The sequence below is a fragment of the Ptiloglossa arizonensis genome, chromosome 5, assembly GCF_051014685.1.
Source record: "Ptiloglossa arizonensis isolate GNS036 chromosome 5, iyPtiAriz1_principal, whole genome shotgun sequence".
NCBI lineage: Eukaryota > Metazoa > Arthropoda > Insecta > Hymenoptera > Colletidae > Ptiloglossa > Ptiloglossa arizonensis.
Genome location: NC_135052.1, coordinates 22,177,582 through 22,203,522, shown reverse-complemented (window position 1 = coordinate 22,203,522; position 25,941 = coordinate 22,177,582). Strand labels below are relative to the sequence as shown.

General features: G+C 37.2%; 1 protein-coding gene across 3 annotated transcripts in view; it reads right to left on the bottom strand.

The window, feature by feature from the left end:
• Window positions 1-25,941, bottom strand: part of LOC143146776 (uncharacterized) — a 138,268-nt gene that overhangs the window by 91,838 nt on the left and 20,489 nt on the right. The window contains exons 1-6 of one of the 3 annotated variants that reach the window (XM_076311390.1): window positions 14,947-17,064; window positions 14,720-14,777; window positions 12,153-12,234; window positions 10,304-10,389; window positions 7,430-7,571; window positions 3,938-4,128 (exon numbers count right to left, since the gene is read on the bottom strand). In XM_076311390.1, coding sequence (XP_076167505.1) covers window positions 3,938-4,128; window positions 7,430-7,571; window positions 10,304-10,389; window positions 12,153-12,234; window positions 14,720-14,777; window positions 14,947-15,175 — 788 coding nt within the window. In that variant the 5' untranslated portion in view covers window positions 15,176-17,064. Of the gene's footprint in view, window positions 1-3,937; window positions 4,129-7,429; window positions 7,572-10,303; window positions 10,390-12,152; window positions 12,235-14,719; window positions 14,781-14,946; window positions 17,065-25,941 lie in introns of those variants that run through there. The other 2 variants (XM_076311388.1, XM_076311389.1) reach the window with 2 other exon arrangements.

Sequence of the window (25,941 nt, the reverse complement as noted above, 5' to 3'; positions counted from 1 at the left end):
GCTTTCACATCGAAACCACGAGTGTCACAGCTATCTTGGACTTATCAATGGTTAAACAGATTTTACCTAATTCGACCATTTTTGTTTCTTCCGTGGTGGACCGACTGAAATGTTTTCACCGATTGGAAAAGCTTCTTAAAAATAATAACACGTGACCTTTTTACACGTCTTTGTTTCTTGTTGAGGTTTCAAAGTCATTTTCAATTTTTTTTCTTCAAATTTTACTAAATTTTACTAAGTTCAAACTTTATGATCTTTTGTACCTATTATATGGTACAGTGTTCCCCAAAGTAAGGGTGTTTCGAAGTACGATCCCTATAGTGTGCACGGAGGAATATTTTCAAAGCAGAAAAGTATGGATTTGATAACTATAATGGTATATTATTCCAGTAAAATTTTAACTACACCGTTTATCTCGAGGATGAAAAAGTTCTTTCTTTTATTGGGTAAACCCCTTCCAAAAATATCGGAGACCAATATATTACAATAAAATGGAATCACCGAGACCTGTAAAATTGAACAATCACAACTCACCTCGAAGAGTACACAAAAGTATTCTATTAATATATATACTTTATACTACTCTAATAATATATAGTATATATATATCATTAATAATTCTATTCTAATATATACACTACATATTATTAATAATTCTATTCTAACATATACAAAAAAAATGAAACCAATTTTACCAACGATACGACCCGGTTAAAAGCGTCCTTTTGATAAATAAAAAATGAAGCCCAAGAATGGTCTCCTTACCGAAAGATTATTTTTACCACTCGAGACCTTCCTTATAAACGCGCTCGAATTAATAACTCGTATTTCTTTCCGAGAAAGGTACACGTACACGTTTCCTAGAGATAGATATAACCGTGTATGCAAAGTTTTGGATAGCTATTATCGGTAGTGTTTGAGGAAGAAAATTTAGTAAAGAGCCGGCGTCTTTCATCTATCGCGTAGCAGTAGACTCCCGTCACGAAATTAAACAGAGATTCCTTGTTAGGGGAGCGGTGAGGCTGCGAGAGGTTGGGAAACGCTGGGATAGAGCGAGGCGGAGCATCGCGAGACTGGAAAACGCATTGTTTAGGCCGCACTTACACCGACCTACCGGTGGGTGTGTCGCGAGCGTGAAATACCGGCGAAGCGACTGGAGGAGAGATGGAGAGCCAGCCCGCTTGGTGTCCGATACTCGAGCCGCGTAAAAGATTCTAGTGGACCCCAGTCCGGAGTCTATTTGATCCTCGACGCGATCCGCTCGGCTCTATCGACTCAGCTTTCGGAGAATTAATCACCGAACCTCGGTCCACTGAACCGTTCCCGATCCTGGCGACGTTTAATTAAAAGCACGGAGCTCGTTTTCAAAAATAAAACACACCGCCCCCGGAACGACCTCGAGACACGCTCCTAGGAAACAATTTCGAAGAATCAATCCTCGACGGTCGCCCGATCGCTACGAATAAAAGTTAACCGCGGTCGAACGTTAATCCGTGTAACAATATCCGATCGAAATTCGTCACGAATAATTGGAATAATCCTAAATGATATTTCCCAAGATTCTATTGGACACTTCGATGGTTAACGAAAAGTTTTTATTTTAACAAAGTGCATCGAGTCGATGATATTACTTCATTCGAGAAGATAAATTTTTTAAAGATACGAATTTTACGTCGTGAACTGTTTTCTGGTAGATACAATCGAAGGAACGACGCTTTTTTCTTGTCCACTGATTCTCGACGGAATAATATTCGAGATAGAGACACTATTTTTTTTTTAGTAAATTTTTACAAGTTTTGTAAAAAAAAATGTATCCGCTTGTTGAATATTTTTATTCGATTCAACCGGTCCCGCACTCTTTAGTTTAAACCGAGTGATTCTTGGTAAGCGGAAAATTCCCCGGGAAGAATTTTTTTCATTTCGCTGCCACGATTCTTTTTCCAAACCGTCCGTGGGTCCACGAATTGAGAAACACTGCTCCACGGCGACGAGTAGCGCAGCCCGGAGCTCTCTTTATTCGTGTCCCAGAAAATAAAACGAAAAACACCGTACGTCAGGAAACGCTAAAATAATATTTGCATTCAAACAGTATTTCCTACTTAATTACAGCCGGTAAGTCGTAAGGAGCATCACGTTGAATGCTCGCGATAAAATTCCCGGATGAAAGCGGTACTAGAGTCTGAACCGGGTCCGGAACTTCTCTTTGGATCATTCGCAGCTTCGTAAACGCGCACTTTCCGGCGAAGCGAAATGGAGGGCGATATTGCATTACAGTATTCCATTAGCATTATTATCCTTATTGCGTTATAATTGCAGAGCCTACGGTTGGCGACGCCAGACTCTGACACTGAGATTAATCCCCGTGCCGCGTCTAGGACAATTCGTCTTCTGGCCTGTGACGCGGCTCTGAAATTCCATTTAAGTCTCCACTTAAAACTGTCGAGACGGCAGAACGAACGAACCCCGGATTTACCCGGCCTGAAACACTCCCGTCTGGTTTCTCCCGATAACGGAGATTCCTGGCGCTACCGGTGTGCGCCACCGCGACCACCGCGACATCTGACAACCATCGCTAGAATCCTCTATGCACCCGTGAATCAAGAACGCGTGGATGCGTTCGCACTCGCGAGCTGCAGGGATCTGCGAGATCTGCCGTCACGATAACCTAGTCGAACGCTAAATTTAAGGAAATTTACGTGTTTTTAACCACTAATTCTTCCGCCGTACTGGGACGTCATAACCCAATATTCAAACGTTACGATTAACGTACCGATAGAGACGGTTTTACTGCGTGCTATATCTTTAATAAATATTTTGATTCTACTGCGAATTTAAATTGCGGAAAAAACGAAATTGTATACAAATTAGAGCCAGTGTACGGTGCCGCTTTGACTATGGCGATCGACGATCCGTGGCAATGAATAATAGATGTATGGTCAGGAGTAAATGTTAATGTGTTTTTTAGGCAAATGGCGTTCGCTCATTCCATGCATACAGAAGTGTACTGAAAATGAGGGACGGCATTTCGAACACGTTCGTCAAATTGTAAATCTCTAAATACTTTCCCGATAGTGTTTTTTTAGCTGCAATCGAGCAAAATTATACAAGTTCGTCTATAATATTATAGGTCACTATATAAACTTCGACAAGTATTCGCGTATAATAAATGTACAATCAGCTTATATAGAAAATAGTAGAAACCATCGAATGATGTGCACCCTGTATATATTTCTAATTGTATTTAGATATTGTAAACAAAATTTAAGAAGATATAAAAGGACAAATACCCAAAAGAGAATTTCAGACGATACTACAGTCCGTTCAACTCACGGACTTAATGTAAACAAAACCACGTGCCAGGACCGAAACGACAAAGAGCAACGCCCTTAAATAAATACCGGTATAATAATTATATATGAAATATACAAATTTACATATAAAAACACATATTTACATATTTTAGGTTCTTTACAAGGTGGATAACTTTTATAACAATATTTAAACAGAATTTTTACCATCGATTTTTAATCGTTCATCCCCTATTTAAATCCATCGTGTGTCGAAGCTACGGTACCATCATTGGACCAGAGTGACGTATGGATACAGCAGACCAATGAAATTTCGATCACGCGATGAGCTTAGTTTCCATCCAACTTCGGTTCAAGGCACGGACGATAATGATATTAAAATCTTAGCAGTCGAACGGATTGAAATTCGATTACAAGAACGACATCTCGCGTGGATCGATCTAACGACGAAGACGGTCCTTGTTTTCTCCTCGAACGGTATAATACGTAACGATTCGAACCATTTTAAAATATTTCTTTGTCCCGTTGAAATTTTACGCCGAAACAAGATCGATTTTACGATGATTCGAAAACAGCGACGAAGGAAAAGTAATAACGCTGATCGATCAACGTTTAATTTTTGTACTCGCCTGCAAATCGGCTGCTGGTCGTCGCGTTCATCCGGTGCGTTGAGAAAATTGCCGTCGTTTACCGCCGAAGATGTCGAGCCCCGTGGCGACCTTGGCCCGCCCTCTAGTTCCCCGATCAGGACTTCTGTTTGACCATTTTGGAAGGGACTGCTGGCACGTCGTTCCCCGACTCTTCCGTTTTGCACCGGCGTCTGGAAGATGAATCACGGTTTCGCGATTACGAAACGAGCTCCGTTCGAACAAACATTCTGCCCGCAGGGAAATCAAGTTGTTGCGACTACTTTTTCACGCGTCGCGGAATAGACTTTGTCAAGAGTGCGGTACGAGATTGAAGAGCGCGTTAGAGACTGTGAAACGCTCATACGCTTCGTTAACGATCTAAAATCGATACAAACTTTATCTAGGTCACGAAACTCGATTAACCCTTTCGGTTCTAACAAGGGACGTCTACGGACGTCGGAACGAGCGCTTTTTGAATGGGGAGCGGAAAATAATAATAATAATGATACTGTATTTATTACGACATAAAAGAAAGTACATGCAGTGGGCGGTGTAAAAGGCGAGGCAAGGCGAGGCGTCGCTGCTATTGAGCCTAACCTATTACGTAGGGTACGATGAGTATAAACAAATCCTGGGATAGTTGCTGCCAACGTCAAATCGTTTTGTATGAAATCTGGCTTTTAATATTGAAACTTTCGAAGCGTTCTCATAAATCTATTAGAACGGAAACTGTTTTAACTATAGTCGTAGTCAAAGTGTCGGCGTCACGCACTACAACCTGGATAATTAGAGTTCGAATTCCGATGCCAGAGTTTAATTTTTTTTTCTCTCTTTTTTCTTTTTTTTTTTGTTTACATAACTCTTTTCTTTTCATGGCTTCCTGTCATTTTACGTAACACGCTTAATTAAATTTTGTAATTTGCAATTTAACATACCGGTACGAAAACGAAACCGCGTATTTTTAAATACGTCCAACGGGGATATTCGAAAGTCGAAATTTACTCGAAAAATTTACATTTATTTTTAATTGCACGCAATTGTAATTTACGATGACAATTACGATGTATACAACGAGGAATTATGATTTACGTGTGTATTCGCAATTTCCTATTCGTACCGCGAATTACGAAATTCTACGTGATTAAATTTCGCCTGCCTGTCTTTCAAGTTGTCACGAATCGGTTTCGAGCCTTGAGAGACAGTACTGTAAATTGACGCGTTTGTAAGAATGTAATTTCTTTTATTGAAACGCTGCATTAAAACTTATTAAATTTGATCAGACGCATTAAACAAAATGGTAGAAGATATCATTTTAAACTATATAAAATTTTCCACGGAAGAATGGAACTCTTATCGATCGAGTTATAGTCCAAGACCACTTTTATTCTAGTAGAGTTACTGCTTCGAATAAAGAATGTTTAAAACTATTTTTTTTAACGATAAAATAGTTAAATATGATAGGATTTTTATACATACGAATGTTTTATGTATAAAATATATGTTTATATATAACATTTTTTCATCCAGAAAAAACATTCATCTTAATGGTAGACTCCTCATAAGATTCGAAGACTCATACGCACCGTGCGATTATTCCATGGTCCTATCTATTAAGCATATTCGTTCAACGCCCATAGGCGTTCGCCGCACGCGGTGCACTGATTCAACTGAATGCTTAGAAGCAACGCTCAAAGGGTTAATCGTACATAGCGACTCGTTTCCCATGACATTTTTCATCGAATTCTTTGTAACGTTCACGCCGATTAATTATGTAGGAATGAAGCACAGACAACGAATTGCAATTCCGGGAAATGGTTACTTCACACCTAACCCACTCGCACGGACGCCTTTACATAACCAACGCGAAGGAGAAATCATTTTTTACCTGGCAGGTGTAAAGATAGAAGTGAACCGCGAGTCGCTTTCAAGGATATTAAAAACACCGATACACTCGCGTTAGCTGCTTACTCGGCGTTACTCTTTATCTTTCGCGCTTAGTTGTGGCAGCGTTTTCCATTGGAAAAATGAATTCCTTTCAAGATAAATGCATAAAAGAATAAATCTGTTCGAAACACGAGGGGAAAAAAAAAATTAAAAAATTGATCGAAGACCGACCTTCGGCTTCTTCGATGAAAAAAAAAAACACTATTTTTTATGGAATAAAAAATGTATAACAATAGAAAAAAATAATTTATTGTTCAAATTTAGAAAATTTCACTAAGTTCAACCATCAATTCAACTGGAAAATTACAACTTATAAAAATAGATAGATAGATAGACAATAGTTTTACAATCCATCGAAAAATTGTAAAATTAACCTTCTGAACTGAAAGATGAATTTTATAAATTTCATAAACTTATATTATCTGTTCACTTTTCCTTTACCCTCTATTATAATTATTTTTTATTTATACCGGAGATTTTTCGCTCGCCGCAACATATAAATAAAAAATTCATGTTACAGTCATGGTATGTTGATCGAAAACTAAAGTAATGTAATTGCTTAACTTATTGACGGTGATGCACGTATATCTGCGCTTTCTCTAACGAAAGGTCATACTCGGGGTAAACAAAACTTTGACAGACTCTGATTAGTTTGTTGCGTCGCCACATTGCACTGGACAGGAGTGTATCGCAAGTGCGACACATAGTGGAACGAAACACGAAAGGACTCGAAAAATGATTGAAAAATCAATAGTGAAACTTTCATTATAAAATTCATATAATTGTTGAAGCTTTCGAAAGGAGGTCTACTATTTTCAAAGTTAGGTTATTAACAACACATAACTGTACCGAACCTATATTGAACTTCACTTTCTTTACACGAAACAATATTATTATTTTCTTTTTATGTGTACAATCTTAGTACAATAAAGACGTATTATTATTATTACCATTAGATATAAACAGTAACTTGTATAAATCTTATCGTGTCTGTATCTATTCAAGAATAACATTCCACCGTTTCGGCCCTCTCGTAGTCAAGTGGTTTTATTTACATCCAGTAGGTATTCGTCCGTTAGATGGAGTATACACAAAGACTCGTTAAAGGTCTTTTCCGTTACACAAAAAAAAAAGAGAACCATCACTGGGTCTCGATATAAATAAACATCACCTTCCATAAGTCAAACCATTACGTTACAGTGATTTATGATCAACCCAGGGCGACTGTAATGTTATTTTTCAATTTCAGATATCTCTCGTCGGCTTTACATTTTTATATTGGCTGAAACTTCTTAACGAACACCACCAGATGGCGACTTGTAGGGGTTACCGACCCTTACCGATAGGTCTGCCGACAATACAAAGCGGAACGTCGAGAATTCTTATTGTAAGCATGCACTAAATTAAAGGTCACTCTACGCGTAAAGAAAAAAACACTTCTACCGGATTCAAGTGTAAATATATATCACCAACTACGTGCGAAGTCGGTGCAGTTTCGTTACTTCCGTTTACGATAAACGAACGAATAAAAGGATTTCTTTGACTAACCAAAAGATTGGTTTCCCCGGAACAGGGCTGAAGCTTGTCCAACGCGTCGTTTCCTTCCCAAGCGTTCTTCGTATCCTTTCCTATGCCCTTCGGGATCGTACCGTTGCTGAGTTTCGTGGTGAAGGCATTCGAAGTCGGTTCCCTGTGACAGAATCGACAAACATCTTAGCCAATCATGATAGATTGGCGTCGAGAAACGCAGCATGGGCTTCTGACACGGTAATGCCTCCGGAACAAAAACACCGACGCCATGCGCGGTTGCATCGCAATGGGATATCAATCACGCCAATCGCAATTTCTCGCATCCGGCCTGTAATTGTACTTCCCATTGGTGTGCCGCGAGTTTTCACGTTTCGTGCTTACTACCGTACGTTCAGAGTGCGTGCGCGTCGTCGATTTTACTGACAAATCGGAACCGTTAAAGCAGGCATACCAATTACTTCCAACAGTCAACAATATTTTACTGGAGCTTTTTTAGTCGTGCTAAAATTAGTTATTACATCGTCGTATAAGGAAACAATCATTTCCATGGAAATAAGCAAAAATATATATGTCCCTATTCGTAAATGCGTAAACATCGGAATAAAATTTTTTTCTCAATATTCTCGCGAACGAAAGAACAAAAGTTTGCAATAACTAATATTCGTACTGGATTCTAAAATTATCCAGAAACATTTTTACAAAACATTTGTGTTGCAGCCCTTTAAATTCCCAGAAGGGGATAATTAATTAACTCTTGTAATGCCGTTGTAACGCTTTTATCGAAGATAAACAGGATAAAAATAATAATCTTATCGAGTGTAGGGGATAGTTGACCCGTCGAGCCATTTTGACATGTATGTATACAGGGTGTTCTTATAATAACTGGACAAACTTTAGGGGCGTATTCCACTCATCGTCCTAATAAAAAAAAAAAGTCACACAAACACAGATCCCCAAATGCTTCGTTTCCAAATTACGGATTTTGAAGTTTTGTAACAAAGATTACGTTTCGAACTGAAAGTCAAACGCGTAAACATAAATACGCTCGAGCACGAGTTTAGTTCGTGAAATCATGACACTTTGTTTTTCCACGGCTGAATTCACGGATATCCATTTCTGTTATGACTAATAATCATAAATTAATGTCATTCTTATCGTTACCTAGTATCTAACGACCTGGTATCTAAATATTCTATTGGGTTGTTCGGAAAGTTATTCCGTTTCTTTTGGTGAAAATGAAACACGATTTGTTTAAAGTGTATAAACATTTTATTAAATTATACATTCCCCATTTTGGAAAACGAAATAACTTTCCGAACAACCCAATAAATATTATTAAGTTATGGACTTTGAAAAATGTAATTAACAATTAGAACATTGATAATTATATTGATTGACATAAAATAATAAATTCAACCGAGGTGTTTTATACATTACAAAATTTTCGAAACGAATTAACGAAAGATTAACGAAAATTTCGAAATTAACGAAGCATTTGTTTTTATTATAAAAATTAAAGTTTCATTGTTTTTAAATTTATATTCAGTTTAATGATTGTTTATTTGTTTCTTAGTTCGAGTTAAGAATTTGGAAAATTAATCACCGGTACCGTTTAACTAAACGCATAACAATTACCCATTTCTGTGGGACTGTTCCGCTTTTATGCGAGGATAATATGGTCACATTAGCTATCGCGTCCCAACGGAATAGAGTCGTGTTTACATACTTGACATTCCGTTCGGAACATAACCTCTGTTACGAAACTTTGAAAGCCTGGAACTCGAAAACAGAGCATTTGCGGATTAATGTCTTTTTTATACTAACGTGGTAACATTCTGCCACAATTTGACCCTTTGTTTTAAAAACAATGTAGTATATTAGTATATCAACAACAATATTAGTATATCACTAATTAGCAACATATTCTGAATATTTTCTCTAATTATTTTGTACACTGTAAAATGTTAATTATAGGAATGTCACTTAACCGAAATGTTGATTTTGGGAAAAAACAATTTTATTGAAACGGATTAAGTCAGTGACAAATTACACCTGTTCTTTACACGTGCAACGTTTCTATTTTTGCTTTTATCAATCGATTCCACGAAAATTCAATTATAGGAAATGTTTTGTTTCGCTACTATTCCCAATGGTCAACCTTCTATTGTACTTCCTGGGACAAATGTATTTTATAATTCATGGCAGAACGTACCATCCAGTACACGTATCCATATATTCAATTCTTAACTCGAGGAGTTCAGATTTAAATAATCCATTGTGTATTAAATTATTTCTCTTCCAAAATGAATGTTTTTTATGCATAAACGTCACTGCAATGTTTAAATGAATTTTAATATCGAAAAACAATTTTTCCTGAACTCCCTGTAAGTCATTTATATTCGATAAAAGAATAAAAGTTTGCCTATTATTTTGAAAGATTTGATAATATATATAATTTTAATGTTTCCATGAAAGCAGATTCTTGTAATAAAAATACACCTCAAAGCAAATAAAAATTAATTTTTGCTACGTAAATAAGAAAAGATCGATGATCCACGGAAGCAAAATATACTTAACTTACATTTAGATTTTCCAGGCACAATGTGAATCCTCTTTAGTAAAAAATATTGGTACCAAAACATAAAGCAAAGACAGAGTGTGCAAAATGAACCAATCAAGAATTCCGATTTTTCGAACAAAATGATCGTTTCTTCCGTCGGTCGAGCGCTCGACTGATAAATAATTTCTCGTTTGAGTAACGGGCCCGGTGCACGTGGCCCCGATCGCAACGTGTCAAAAAGCAAGGGTCCTTCGTCGAAGCTCCCCGTCGAGAAACGCTCGACGCGGGAGCATCGAGAGCAAGCAACCGTCGAGAATGAAATGTCCACTTACTTGTCGGCAAGCGTCACGGTAATTTGGTTGCCCGTCACATTTTTGCTCGCGCTGTCCCCGCTCGTGGACGCGACTGACTCGTTGATCTGCACAGAGCGAGCACGCAAAACGATCAGCCGGGGTTACCTGGCAAACGGCCGCGCTTCGCCGCCGGGAACAAAGGGTTCCCGCGCGACGGGAAAGCAGCAGCTCTCGATCGATGCTCTTTTTCGTCGGTTTCGCCTTGGCACGCGACACCGACGGAACAGAGCACGGGGAGAGGAGAGAAGGAGAGAGAGAGAAAAAAAAAAATATCGCACAGAGAGAGCGAACTCCGTTGGTGGCAAACGTTTCGGGGGGCGCACAACCTGTGGAATACGCGTGAACCGAGCGAGAGCTGCACTCATCCAAGGCCGTGGCGCGATCGCGTGTGGCCGCCGCTCACTCGCCGCTCGTTTGCTTAGCATTCCGTGTATCATAAGCAGCCTCCGTAACGATTTCCCTGCGACCGATACGTTCGTCGTTTCGGCACTGCGCGAAGCAACGCTACCGTGGCCGAGCCGTGTGTTCGGCGCGGAATGCCGTGAATTTGCCGGCAACACGCTTTTCTGATTAGAATGTCCGATAGATCCCGGACTGGACGTCGATGGAATAGAAACTAATTACATCGAATACAATGGAGACGCACGCACGCGCGCGCTCGCGCCGCCTGTTAACCGTCTCTCCCCACTCCTCGCCGGTGTTGTCGTTTACCGAGAACGCGAATCGTTCCGATCGCTCGCGCGGATCGATTCGTAATTGACGCCGCGCGAAGAAACAGAAATTAACCGCGGGCTCGGTTGTACCACGACACGCTCGATTTACCTTTAGGGTTGCGCTGATTTCGTTCGCGTTAACCGTTCGCCCGGTGGCGGTGCTTCTATCGGTTACGTATGTATGTATGTAGTTGGAGAGGGTAGTTACCGACGGGAGTGAACAATTTACGTCCGGAAATAATTTATTTCGACGTTTCGGATTCGGTTCTATCTTCGAAAAATCGAGAACTGGTAATTATAGAATCGACGTTCGAAATATCGATTTCGAATATTGCTACAGTCGCAATGTACAGGGTGAGACGAGTTTAAAACGATTCGGATGAATAATCGAGCTCACTTTTGGCGGGAGATAACGCTTCCGGACGAATTTTCCCTGATTTCTCGGGAGACATTATCCGATGTCGGTAATTCTATCGTAAATTCAATTATTGAATAATTACCACTGCGTTAGTCACTTATGAATCTTCTGTAGAACAGAAGTAGAATTATTCGTACTTTCAAAATTAATAATATAATATGAAAATGTTTCAAAATATTTTTAAATATTTCCGAATAACGAGTAGATTTACCGTCGCATGAATATTTATTTGTCGCGTAAATGATAACACTGTTATTTTCAAATTATGACACAAGTTCATCGTTTGTGATTCTCCGTATAATTAAATAAGTTTTTTCTTTCAAACTATGAAGTTATTTAAAATTCTCCGTCATTCGAAACGTGTACATATTTTCTGGCTCTATTTTCCCCCAATATCAGAAACGAAGCCGAAATGTTGAAACTAATGAGCTATTTTGCGACACGGTTCAATTGTGCGCTTTCAACGTCAACGAGAAAGGAGGATACCCTTTCCAACTTATTACTCGGTTTTATTGAAAAAGGAGTAGAATATTATTACAAGTCTGGTCTGTACTCGTATTCGTACGGTGTTACGTAAGGTATCCCGTTCATCCGACACGGTGAAAGGCCAGTAGGACCTTCTTTCCACGAATCTATCGAGACGTCTATCGAACTCGAAAGGCCTAGCTCTCTGTGATTGCTCGTTAGGGGCACTTACCTCCTGGTGTAGAATCGCTTCGATATCTCGAGGCTGAATCCTCCAGTGCGACGTCAGCCTCTGCAATCTTTCCTTTGCACGCCTGCAACCGACAAACATTTCCTATTGTCAGAGGGTCAAGGTTCCAAGGATTGACGAAACGACGACTCCTCGTTCGAATTGATTTACGTTCGTCGAATCGTCGAGCAACAGAGGATCAATACCAGGTGCAATGTATTGAGTCGTTCGAAAAATCATTTCGTTTTTTTTGTGAAAATAAAACATGATTTTTTTTAGAATGTACAAATATTTTATTAAATTATATATTCTCTATTTTGGAAAACGAAACGACTTTTGACGTTTGAAAATAGTATTTTTCTGGTAATTATTGTTTTATTTTTTTTAGGTTACTATTTTTAGGAAATTCTGCCCTTTCTGTCGTTCGTCATCCTGTCTATCTGTTTCTCCAGACGTTTAACCCGATTTTTACTGGACGTCTTTCGTTCCAGGTGGTTTTACGTCGAATTGGTCTCGACATGAGTCTATAGCAATTACTACACGTTCTAGTAATCTCAAGTACAGGGCCATCGTGTGAATATGAACTGTTCTTGTGCAAAGTATAGCAAAGTGTAACAAAACCGTGTCTCTGTTGGAAATTGATTTTGAAAAATTTGTACAAATCTAGCAATTGAATAAAACAATAAATACAATTTATCAGAAAAATAAAAAAGAATAATTTTGAAACAATATAAGAAGATTTCGTACGCGAATGACAGTTTTGGTAGCAACAAAATTGAATTTTTTCGCTTTGAACTTTTACTGTTAAATAATTCTTAATTAATTTACCAATCTTCAAAGTACACATGATATTATTTTCTGTACACGCTACAGACAAGTTTGTTAAATGTTCGTGCAAGGGGGTGGTTCGGTAAATAGCGTTCGATTATTTAAATTAGTTAAGTAATGAAATACTAATATTGAGAGGAAAATTTTAACTTTCAATTAATCGATTCGTATGCCGTACTGTTGATCAAGTATCATTGTGCGGTGAACAACCTGCACACCCGTACGAGGCAACCCTGGTTGAAGTGCATTTCCTTGTAATAATGCAATTGTAAGAAGAGTGTTTTGCTTGTGGTACTCATCAAACGGAATGAAAACTGTTTAATCGATAACGACGCAGAGTAAACAGCAATTTTCTATTTCAATAATTTAAGTTACTTATACGGGTGTGTTCTTTCATTTTTATTTAACATATTCGTTCCGTAAAGTTTTGTAGTGTCGTACATAAAAAGTATTGGATTAATCGGAAAAAAAATGTGCAATATAGACGAGGTGCAACCGAATTGCAGTTTCTAAACCGAAACTTCGATGCGTTGCTTACGTTAGGCAAACAAAGGATTGCACAATAATACAGGGTGTCTCAAAAGTCTCCATAGGGAAATTTAGCAACGTGCAACTTTGTTTACAAAACTTTCTCGATTGTCATTTTTTTTGTCTCATATTTATTGTATTTTCCTGTGTGAGAATAATGCATAATATGAATGTTTGTGCAATAAAGGCGTATTATTGTTATTATTAGTATTATTATTATTATTACTATTATTATTATTTCCTATTGCAAATTTCTTATTCCTGTTTCTGTGAATCGATTATTTATCGAAAATGAACTATTTTTTTTATTATTAATTTTCATTTCCGTGGAGACATTTTTTTTTCGTTTTGCACACTCGAAATTGAGTTATATCGAAAAGTATTTTTTCACAAGGGTAACGTGAACACAGTGCAGAGCCTAAACGTCTGTAATTAACCCTCTATTGCATAACGTGATCGATCAGGAATTCAATGAAAAAATATCCCACGAAAAGTCAATGAAAAAATGTTTACAGTATTTACGCATATTTTCTCAGAGAGACACCTAGAGACACAGTCACGTGTTCCTTGGTGGCATATTAATTAACTCGTAGACAAAAAATATACGAAAATTAATTTCTTGTTACAATCTCCGAGAAATAAAATAAAATTTACACAACTGATGGAATACATTCCGTAGAAATTAACCAAAGATTTAAACCAATTATCAGCAATCCAAACTTCAAAAATCGATCGATTTGAGATCTAAATAAAATCAACAAAGAATTTTTATTACCTCTTGCTCGAGAAATAAACATCCACATCTCGACGAATTATCGTTCCATTTTTTCAACGTTCCAAAATTCACCAACGCGTGTAAAAATACACCAGCAAAAATTCACGATTCTCTCGAAAGAAATCCTCATAAAAAAAAAAAAGAAGAAAAAAACCGAACTCTGTAAATAAATTTCCAATAGTTACCTCTCCCGAGACTATTTCTCGTAACACACAGGTAAATATTGGATTGTTCGGAAAGTGATTTCGTTTTTCTCAATGAAAATGAAACACAATTTTTTTAAACCACATAACCACAATTTTATTAAATTAAATATTCTCCATTTTGGCAATTCACGTAATGACTTTCCGAACGACCCAATAAATTTCTAATCGATCTCGCTCCCAAGGCCTTTTTCGTTAATTTCCACGATCGGACCACTAGATAAACAATTAATTACCTGTCGACAGCGATGAACCAAGCCTCTCGCACCCGCTCAGCCTTGAACCCGTCCAACTCTGCTGCGAACAATAATCCAAGTATATTAATCCTCTTTCTCGATGTTTAATTTTCATTAATTTTTATACATATTATACTCCCCGGTCACTTTCCCCGACATACGTCACGACATCGTATACCACCCAACACGGAGAAACAAGCCGATTATTTTTCATACAACTCCCGTACCGTTTCCAAAAAAATCGGCATCCTCGTCCGGCTCCTCGTCGTCAATGAATTTAATGGCGGACAGATCGAAGTATCTCGCGACGTCCTCCTGTTGTTGTTCGTCGCACGACGGGAACTCGACCGACTTGGAGCCATCGTCGACCACGGATTCGTCGACGACGAACGTCTGGCCGTCGAGGCTGCCGCGTTTCGAACACCCGCAGAGGATCTTGCGTAAGAACCTCGACATCCTCGTGAAACGTTTCTGGTGTCGAGTTAGCGAGCGCGCGAGCTCCGGTCCCGTGTTTCGGGAGGCTGGTTCACGGGTCCGCGGATCGCTCTCATCGTACGACGAGCACGCGACTCCGCTTGTTAAACGGAAAAACCCGTGTCGCGAAACTACGCGGGCAACGTACGCCGGTGTACGTGTTACGCGCGACCACACTCGTCCGCGACTCGAGACGAGGACGACACACCGTAGGGACGTAGGGTTCGAGGCGTGGTGTACACTTCGAGCGTGGAAAGTAAGACTCGGTTCAAGTCCGCGGCGTACGAGCGTTCGCGAAATTTTTCACGAGAGCGTGTACTCCTCTCGAGGAGACGAGACGAGACGACGACGACGACGACGACGACGACGACGACGTTCGCGCGCACGTGTCGCCGGGACCATAGAAAATAAACTCTCCACCAGGGGCCGAGAATGGATGGCACGTAGGAACGAACGAACGAACGAACGAAGGGGTTTATATTTGGAACCGCTCCACACTGGCACCGACGAGAAAAATTAACGAGGGAAAGCGAGGCCCGTAGCCGCTAGAACGCGCTTTACGCCACTGGACGACGGAATCGCACGCGTTTTGCTTTCTACCACCGGCCGAGTATCGTTCTCGAATTTCGCTACGGCCAGGGTGCCGAACCGACAAATACGAACGGATCAACGCGACGAGATAGAGACCAAGGATGCAACAAGACCGCGAATCTCTTCCGATTCAAATATTCTTTTCTTTTTTCTTTCTTTTAGAGTGTTTTGCAATTGGTGAATTTTTTCCCATCGACATTTTCTTTTATTTTTCGTTTCTTTTGGAGTGTTTTGTTTTTGGTGAATTTTTTCCCATCCACATTTTCTTTTATTTTTTGTTTCTTTTGGAGTGTTTTGTTTTTGGTGAATTTTTTCCCATCGATATTTTCTTCTATCCTTTGTTTTTTTTTTTAGAGTGTTTTGCAATTGTTGAATTTTTTCCCATCGATATTTTCTTCTATGCTTTGTTTCTTTTAGAGTGTTTTACAATTGTTGAATTTTTCCCCATCGAAATTTTTTTCTATACTTTGTTTCTTTTAGAGTGTTTTGTATTTGTTGAATTTTGTCCAATTGACATCATTTTCTTTGTGTTTTATTTTCGTTGAATTTTGTCCAACATCTTCTTTTACACTTTGTTTCTTTTGGCGACTTTTCCTTTTTGCTAAATTTTATCCATTATATAACTTTTTCGTCGTATTTTATTATTACCGAATTTTGTCCAATTGACATCTTTTTCTATACATTGTATTCTGTATTCTTTTAGAGTGTTTTGTATTTGTTGAATTTTGTCCAATTGACATCTTTTTCTTTGTGTTTTATTTTCGTTGAATTTTGTCCAACATCTTCTTTAACACTTTGTTTCTTTTGGCGACTTTTACTTTTTGCTAAATTTTGTCCAATATATATTCGTCATATTTTATTATTACCAAATTTTGTCCAATTGACATCATTTTCCATACATTGTATTCTATTGTCACGTTTCGTTCTTACTGAACTTTGTCCAATCGACATCTTTTTCTATACTTCAATTTCAATAATGAACATTGTTTATCCTGAGTGTAATATTGTCAGCCGGTTATACTTAAAAAAAACTCTTTAGCTCTCAAAGTGATCGTAATAAGCGTATTTCACTGTAGTAACAATCTCCAATACTCCACCAAGCTATCTTCACCGATCCGATTACTAGAATAACCACTCCGGCCAATGACTATAGCAATGTACTCGACTTTTTTGCACATAACCCTGACTCGTTCCAAACCAGTGTACATAAAGCTTTGATTAAAATTAAATAAGCATACGTAATCTGATCCGAATTTTTTCGTGCCAAAAAATTTCGTTTATGTCAATTTAATGTGACTTTTTCTTTATATCCACATAACATAACCATATTTTTTATCAAATCACTGATACACGAACAGGATCATCCGACTATACGAAATAAAATAAAATAAAAATTCGAAGTACAAATACGTCAAAATTATTACACTTGAGATAAAAGTTGGCACATGGCACAATTGCATTATAAATAAAATTAAATCCTTTGTTGAACCAAATTACAACAAAACGTGAAGGTAAATGCAGTAGTAATTTTACAGTTGTAATTTTACGAAAAAAAAGAAAGAAAATTAAATAGAAATAAAATTCTCCATAAAAATTCTCAATTTTCAATCAATTTTGAATCATCGTGACAAATGTGCAATTCACGTTGCACGTTGCACGTTGCACGTTGCACGTTGCACATTCTTCGTGTGCCCTATACTTGCACTCCGTGCACTCGTTTCTCATTTGGCTCGCTGGAACCGTACGAATCGTTGTACACAAGGCAATAAATTTTCTTTATCATCTTCTTCGCTGCATTCTTCATCCCTGTTCTTTTAATTTTTTTTCAAAATACGGATTACGTGTCTTTTTATTTATCTTTGTCCTTTGTGTTTCTTCGTATTGTGCTCCGATTCTTTTCTTCCAATAATCACCATTTCTCGTTATATTCGTTTATCTACATTGTTAACAGACGGATGTTTATAGTTCGATAGTCATTTTGCATCGTGTATGAAAAATTTGCAATAATCGTTACGATGAATTTTAAATTATTTAACACGTTACAATTGAACCCGATCACCCCTGCACGTGTGGTCGATTCTCTTATTAATCTTTTTCTTTAATTCTTTAACAAAGTTCCACTGTTTCTCAAGTGAATTCTCCGTCTTCTGTTTGTTCAATTTGTAAAACTGTTATTCACGTGTCTAGAGTTTCATTACTGGATAAACCACGAGATGTTTGACGACAGACACTCGATGGTAACGTTACTTTCGAACACGACCAATAACGTAACAATTGTTTGTCGATCGCGTTCTTGAACTTCAATTACAAATTTTCACTAACAAGGTGCTTAAAAGTCCTAATTAACGATCGGTATTTCGTTCAAAAGGGTCGAATTGGAGATTAAAAGAAAGAAACAAGCACTCGCTCGATGCGGACAAGTTATTTCGTTCGTTATATTTGTTTACTCGGTGTCCATATTGTTAACAGACGGATGTTTATTGTTCGATTGTTATTTTGCATCGTGTATCGAAAATTTACGATGAACTTTAAATTATTTAACGTGTTACGATTGATACACGATCACGTGTACGTAAAACACGAGTTGTTCAATTTTGTTATTATTTATTTATTCTATATACATATATATATACCTATATGTGTTCGAAACAATCATTTTTTGTTTTATTCACTCGTATACAGTATAGAGAAGAGTCTAAAGAAGTTTTACGAGATGTTTTCGAAAAATTAACAAAATTATAGTTAAAATTGTAACATTGTTCACGATAAACTATGTAGAATAATTTTGAACATGCAGGTTCTCTGGAGACCCTTTCCAAAGTAGAAAATAAAAGTAACTATTTTAGCAAACCCTTGAAAATAATATAAAAAAAATAGTTTGTTACCTTTTTTTCATAGTAAACCCTTAAAAATAGTACAAAAAAGGTCCCATTGAAAAAATCTTATCAACGATAAAAACATAACGCCTATAGTAATAGTTTGCACACGTGTGTAAAAAGAAAAAATGTTTACATTCATAGTGCAATCATAATGGGGACAATGCACACCAACATTAATAATTTTATGGGGTATTAGAAGACTCTGGAAACCAAATTTATTATATCGAGCGAATTTCTCGTTGAAAGTTGGTCTTAATAAACAATCTCAATAAAGGTGGTTCAAATATTAAGGATTCTTTATATTTTGTTATTATTTACAATTGAATGAAATAAAACGCGTCGATGGATGCAAAAGGGGGGAATAAAAAAAACGTGTAACAACACGTATCGATTGGTCCCCCGTTCCAGACCAGTACCTTATTAAATATTATATTTTATTGGAAAATATTCGATGCAAATTTCCACGTTTAACTGCATCGCGCACAAGATCGAAGTATAATTCAGATTCTATCTTTAATGGACTTAATATGCAAAGGATGGTAGCCGGTAGGAAGGCTCACCGATGCCATCTTTCTTTATAAAATGTTTAATGGTCAAATAAATTTCCTGGCCATCCACCAGGCTAATTAAACTCAACGCTTCCTCTGGAACAGTGTTTTTTAAAGTAGGGGGCACTCCTCGGGGGAGATGACTTACGGTTCAAGAGTGACACGAAAGAAAATTACTAATGTTGAAAAATCACCGATGTGGAATAACATTATTTTCTATTAATAAATTAATCGTGGAACTGTGGGGGGATATTTCTCTCGTACAATTTTAAATACATCGTTACATCTCATTTACCAAATGCCCTCGTTTCTAAATTTTTAAGAAACGGAGAAAATTAACAATGGAAAATTATTTTAAAGGAAACCCTTCTCAAAATGTATCAATTTTTCCTTAAATGGATAAATAAAGGATTGAGTGCAAGGTAGTTCGTACGAAACAATTTTTCCTTAATTTAATAAATAAGATTTCATTTAATATAAGGTAATTCTTATGAAACAATTCTTCCTTAATTTACTAAATAAGATTCCATTTAATATAACGTAATTCTTACGAAATAATTTTTCCTAAATTTGATAAATAAAACCCCATTGAGTGCAACGTAATTCGTATCAGACTGTTTTTCCTTAACACTAAATTCACCAACCCTTTTACAAAAAAAAAATTTACTTAAACTTCCATAGTACATTTTCAAAAGACGTTATAAAATTTCTATTCAACCCACACAATAAATATCACAACTTCCTCGTTTCCCTCAATCGTCGATTTTCCACAGATATACAAAAATACACGATACACTAGAATCAATCGGTAATTCTAACGTTAAATCGATAAGTAATCGGTCAATCGAGATGTTAATTATAAACGACACGATCAGCACAAAGGGTTCTCCATAAATAAATTCAACAGTGATATACCGTAACTTGGAGAATTTAGCAAAGGTCTCTCGTAGACAAATCCAAGGTTTTCACTATACTTGAGCGTTACAGTTGCACGCTGGCGATCATCTTATCGTGTGGGAGACACCACGAGTTTCTGGGAAACAGCCACTGACCCGGAAGCGACAACGAGTCAGCAGAATTTTCATTTATTTTTCTGCCAACACGGACTCGGTTCCGCGAGCCAGCGAACCGGTCCTGGAATAATGGGGACCGGTATTAAATTCGGCGCGGCGCGTAAATTGCACCGCGATTTTATCTCCGTAACAATCGCGCGAACATTCGACGCGATACCAACTGCGAGCGTGCTTATCGGTGTCGCGGCGAACTGGAAAGTTAACTGCTCGAGACCCGCCGAGATTACGCTTGCCAATTAGTCCTGGTTCGTCGAAGCGCTCCGGTTGATTTTTAATAAGGGTAGAAAAGTACCGGCGGCGGTCCCGCACTCGTCGAATTAAGGGATGTTAAATAAGGAACGTGCTCGGAACCATTTCTGACACCAGTTGTCATATTTGCGAAACGTTTCGAAGCGATACGTGCCGCACGGTGACGACGAATTGTGATAAGGGAATTTGTTAATCTTTACGAGTTTGAAGTCGAATGATTTTCACGCGTGTTAGTTGAAGTTTAATGATTTTCACGCGTGTTATTTAAAACTGAACAATTTTCATAAGTGTTATTCAAATTTGAATAATTTTCACGCGTGTAATTCAAATTTGGATAATTTTTACGCGTGTTATTCAAATTTGAATGATTTTCACGCATGACATTTGAAATCGAATGATTTTCACGCGTGTCAGATATATTTAAATGATTTTCACGCGTATTATTTGAAGTTGAATGATTTTCACGCGTGTTATTCAAATTTGAATGATTTTCACGCGTATTATTTGAAGTTTAATGATTTTCACGCGTGTTATTCAAATTTGAATGATTTTCACGCGTGTTATTCCAATTTGAATGATTTTCACGCGTATTATTCGAAGTTGAATGATTTTCACGCGTGTTATTCAAATTTGAATGATTTTCACACGTCTTATTTGAACTTTAATGATTTTCACGCGTGTTATTTAAAATTGAATGATTTTTACGCGTGTAATTCAAACTTAAATAATTTTCATAAGTGTTATTCAAATTTGAATAATTTTCACGCGTGTAATTCAAATTTGGATAATTTTTACGCGTGTTATTCAAATTTGAATGATTTTCACGCATGACATTTGAAATCGAATGATTTTCACGCGTGTCATATATATTTAAATGATTTTCACGCGTATTATTTGAAGTTGAATGATTTTCACGCGTGTTATTCAAATTTCAATGATTTTCACGCGTCTTATTTGAAGTTTAATGATTTTCACGCGTGTTATTCAAATTTAAATGATTTTCACGCGTATTATTTGAAGTTGAATGATTTTCACGCGTGTAATTCAAATTTGGATAATTTTTACGCGTGTTATTCAAATTTGAATGATTTTCACGCATGACATTTGAAATCGAATGATTTTCACGCGTGTCATATATATTTAAATGATTTTCACGCGTATTATTTGAAGTTGAATGATTTTCACGCGTGTTATTCAAATTTGAATGATTTTCACGCGTCTTATTTGAAGTTTAATGATTTTCACGCGTGTTATTCAAATTTGAATGATTTTCACGCGTGTTATTCCAATTTGAATGATTTTCACGCGTATTATTTGAAGTTGAATGATTTTCACGCGTGTTATTTAAATTTGAATGATTTTCACGCGTGTTATTCAAACTTAAATAATTTTCATAAGTGTTATTCAAATTTGAATAATTTTCACGCGTGTAATTCAAATTTGGATAATTTTTACGCGTGTTATTCAAATTTGAATGATTTTCACGCATGATATTTGAAGTTGAATGATTTTCACCCATGACATTTAAAGTTGAATGATTTTCACGCGTGATATTCACATTTGAATAATTTTTACGCGTGTTATTCAAATTTGAATAATTTTTACGCGTGTTATTCAAATTTGAATGATTTTCACGCGTGTTATTTGAATTTGAATGATTTTCACGCGTGTTATTTGAAGTTGAATGATTTTCACGCGTGTTATTCGAAGTTGAATGATTTACACGCGTGTTATTCAAATTTGAATAATTTTCACGCGTGTTATTCAAATTGGAATGATTTTCACGCATGACATTTGACGTTGAATGATTTTCACGCGTGTTACTCAAAGTTAAATGATTTTCACGCGTGTTATTTGAAATTGAATAATTTTCACGCTTATTATTCGAAGTTGAATAATTTTCACACGTGTCCTTTGAAACTGAATGATTTTCACGCGTGCCGATTTTAGTTTAATAATTTTCACGGACCTAATTTTACGTTGTATAATTTTTAAATTATCAAAAATTAGAAATTTTTAATTTTAAATTTATCGAATATTCGAATACGAATATACGAAAATATCGAAAATGGTTATTAAGTTTCTGCTTATTTTGACGAAATTTTTCACGTAGATCGCTTTCTGTGTCCTTGATCGACAGGTGCAATTACTGAATTTTGATTTTAGAGAATACTCTGGTTAATGATCAATTTTACAATTTGGTGTTTAGAATGTTTTCGAAAACTAACTGAAGCCAATCTTCGATGCGAGTAATTTTTAAAAACTTTTCTTTTCGTTTCGTGACAGTTACCTCTTTATTTTTGGTTTAAAAGAAAACAGACATCGTAGTTGAAAAATTAATAAACAAAAAAAACATCGAACATTGTTCAGAGGTTTTCTTAAAAGTATCTAATTATATCTTTAATTACACCTATGTAACCTACGTTTTCCTTTTAAATTTACTATTATCCAAGAAGCGTGTTCATCGAAACAGGCAGTTTTTTCCCCAATGCTTTCAATAAGAAGGAGGTCGACTACCGAATCAAAAACAGGTCGAGTATTAGAATTTTCGATGTCGGCGGGTGTCAACTACTGTAACATTTTACGATTTTCCCAGAATATGCGACACAATAACATATCCACACCTGGTAAGTTTCCATGGCCTCGTAAAATTCTAAAGAAACAGTTGGCACGTTGTTCTACAAATTTTATACGATCGTTCGTACGTGCACGCGTTCGAGAAAAATTTATTTTCGTTATCATCCACACTGTCGAATTAATCAGCCTGAGTGCCTCGTTTCATATTTTATTTCGTATCGAATACACTTGTAAATACGTGTATACGTACATTTAATGAAGAGGTAAACAAGCTTAGAAAATTATCTACGAGAATTAAATAGTGTGGGTATCTGATGTGTTCTTCAATTCTTTGAATATGAAATATCATTGACTCAAAACGTACGCTGTGTGCGGAAGATCGTTTTGTATATTCAGTCTACGTACATATTGAACGCCCATAGGCGTTTACCGCACGCGATCGACTGACCGATTGAAGATACACAAACGTCGATCGCAGTCGATGGAATCATCGTCTAAATTTAGAATATTATTATTATTCCAAATCTAGATATAGAGAGTGTATTTTACTTATACCAAATCTAATATTATTCTAGATAATACTATTCTCGATTTAGGCGATCGTGTTAACCCTTTGACTAGAATCAGCGCCAGATAATAATATTATTCCAGATTCATATGCTCGAGTTAACTCTTTGATTCGATAGTATACTCGACCGTAGGAATTGAAGAGATTAACACCTTGTATATGGCGCTCTGCTGGCCTAACTTGCTTCCAGGACGATATTAAGGTTCGTTAAGAAAGTTACAATTAACTTTAAGTCGTTATCCACGCTAAATTTATTTTTACTCGAAATAACATTTGCTAGATTCGATAAATCATCGAATAATAATTTATCTTGTCTTCTTTTTTTAAGTCTATTTGAAATTTGTATACTCTTCTAGAATTAAAATCTAAAAATAAACTCCCTCGTTAAAGATTCTCGACCATCCCAGCTCGGTACACCTGTTAAAATCGATTCTTCCATAAATAAAAATTTGTTTCAAACAAGTCAAATTTACCCCGTTAATAGTGTTAAGAACCTCCCTCGTTAAAGATCCTCAACCATCCAAGCTCGATACAACGGTTAAAATCGGTTCTTCCATAAATAAAAATTTGCTTCAAACAAGTCAAATTTACCCCGTTAATAGTGTTAAGAACCTCCCTCGTTAAAGATTCTCGACCATCTCAGCTCGGTACACTAACAGTTAAAATCGGTTCTTCCATAAATAAAAATTTGCTTCAAACGAGTCAAATTTACCCCGTTAATAGTATAACGAACCTCCCTCGTTAAAGATCCTCGACCATCGAAGCTCGGTACACCAACTGTTAAAATTGATTCTTCCATAAATAAAAATTTGCTTAAAACGAGTCAAATTTACCCCGTTAATAGTATTAAAAACCTCCCTCGTTAAAGATCCTCAACCATCCAAGCTCGATACAACGGTTAAAATCGGTTCTTCTATAAATAAAAATTTGCTTCAAACAAGTCAAATTTACCCCGTTAATAGTGTTATGAAACTCCCTCGTTAAAGATCCTCGACCATCGAAGCTCGGTACACCAACTGTTAAAATCGATTCTTCCATAAATAAAAATTTGCTTTAAACGAATAAAATTTACCCCGTTAATAGTATAACGAACCTCCCTCGTTAAAGATCCTCAACCATCCAAGCTCGGTACACCTGTTAAAATCGATTCTTCCATAAATAAAAATTTGCTTCAAAAAAGTCAAATTTACCCCGTTAATAGTGTTAAGAACCTCCCTCGTTAAAGATCCCCGACCATCGAAGCTTGGTACATCAACGATCAAAATCGATACTTTCGTAATTAAAAATTTGTTTGTAAACTCGTCTCGATTTGCAACGTTTTCCACTTTCGTGTACACAAAACCGTCCCGTGATTTTGCAAAACCAACGCCGGCGAGACCGTCTCGAAATCGCATTGGTTGCCGCGCAGGACGTGACGAGTGAACCTCCTCGTTGAAAAGTGTCGAGTGGCATCGTCTGCAACGGAATTTCGATCAAAGCGCGCCGCGAAAATGCACGCGGTTCCTCGACCTATTATTTCCAGCGTGGAAGGCAATCGAGTCGAGCACGTAACGCGATTCGCGCAAACATCGTGCAACGGGGCTGTATCAACCCCCGACAGTCCGCCGCGCCGGTTAACGCGCAAATTTACCCTACTCGTTGCACACGAGCTCTCTCGTCTCGAGGCCGATGCATTCGCTCGAAGAAAATTCGTAACAATGCAACGCTGGCCCAGTCTCTGTCGAAGGGAACTTGGCTGGCGGCCAGAACGCGTTCGAATATCGCTCGACGAATTCGGAGAAAGTGGAGCCACGACATCTCGTCTTGTCCACGATGGTTTTTCAAGGGCAAGTCCAAACCTTGTCGCCCACGCTCCCAGCGATGTGCTAATGTCAGCTTGGAACAAAAGGATCCGCCGTTGGTTTTACTCTTTTTTTTTCTTTTTCCCTTTTTTCCCATTTCCTTGTCATCGTCCGACTGGATGACACTGGATTCGCGGAGGCGATATCGGAGAGTCAACGTCGAGCCAACGAATTACGTTTCCACGATCGACGTTCCACGATTCTTTTATCATGTGTTTTTTTTTTTTTTTTTTTTTTTTTGTTAGAGAAAAATCAATTCTTTCGTCGAGAAAAATTCTTTCGTCGAACTTGTCAACTGCTCGATGATTCTGTAGTTGTGTGTGGAATGTAATTGGAAGGTCAAGTAACGAATTATTGTCTTTTCACTGTTTGATGTACGTTTCTTTTTGTTTTTCGTTCGAGAGAGAGGAAAAGAAATTTTT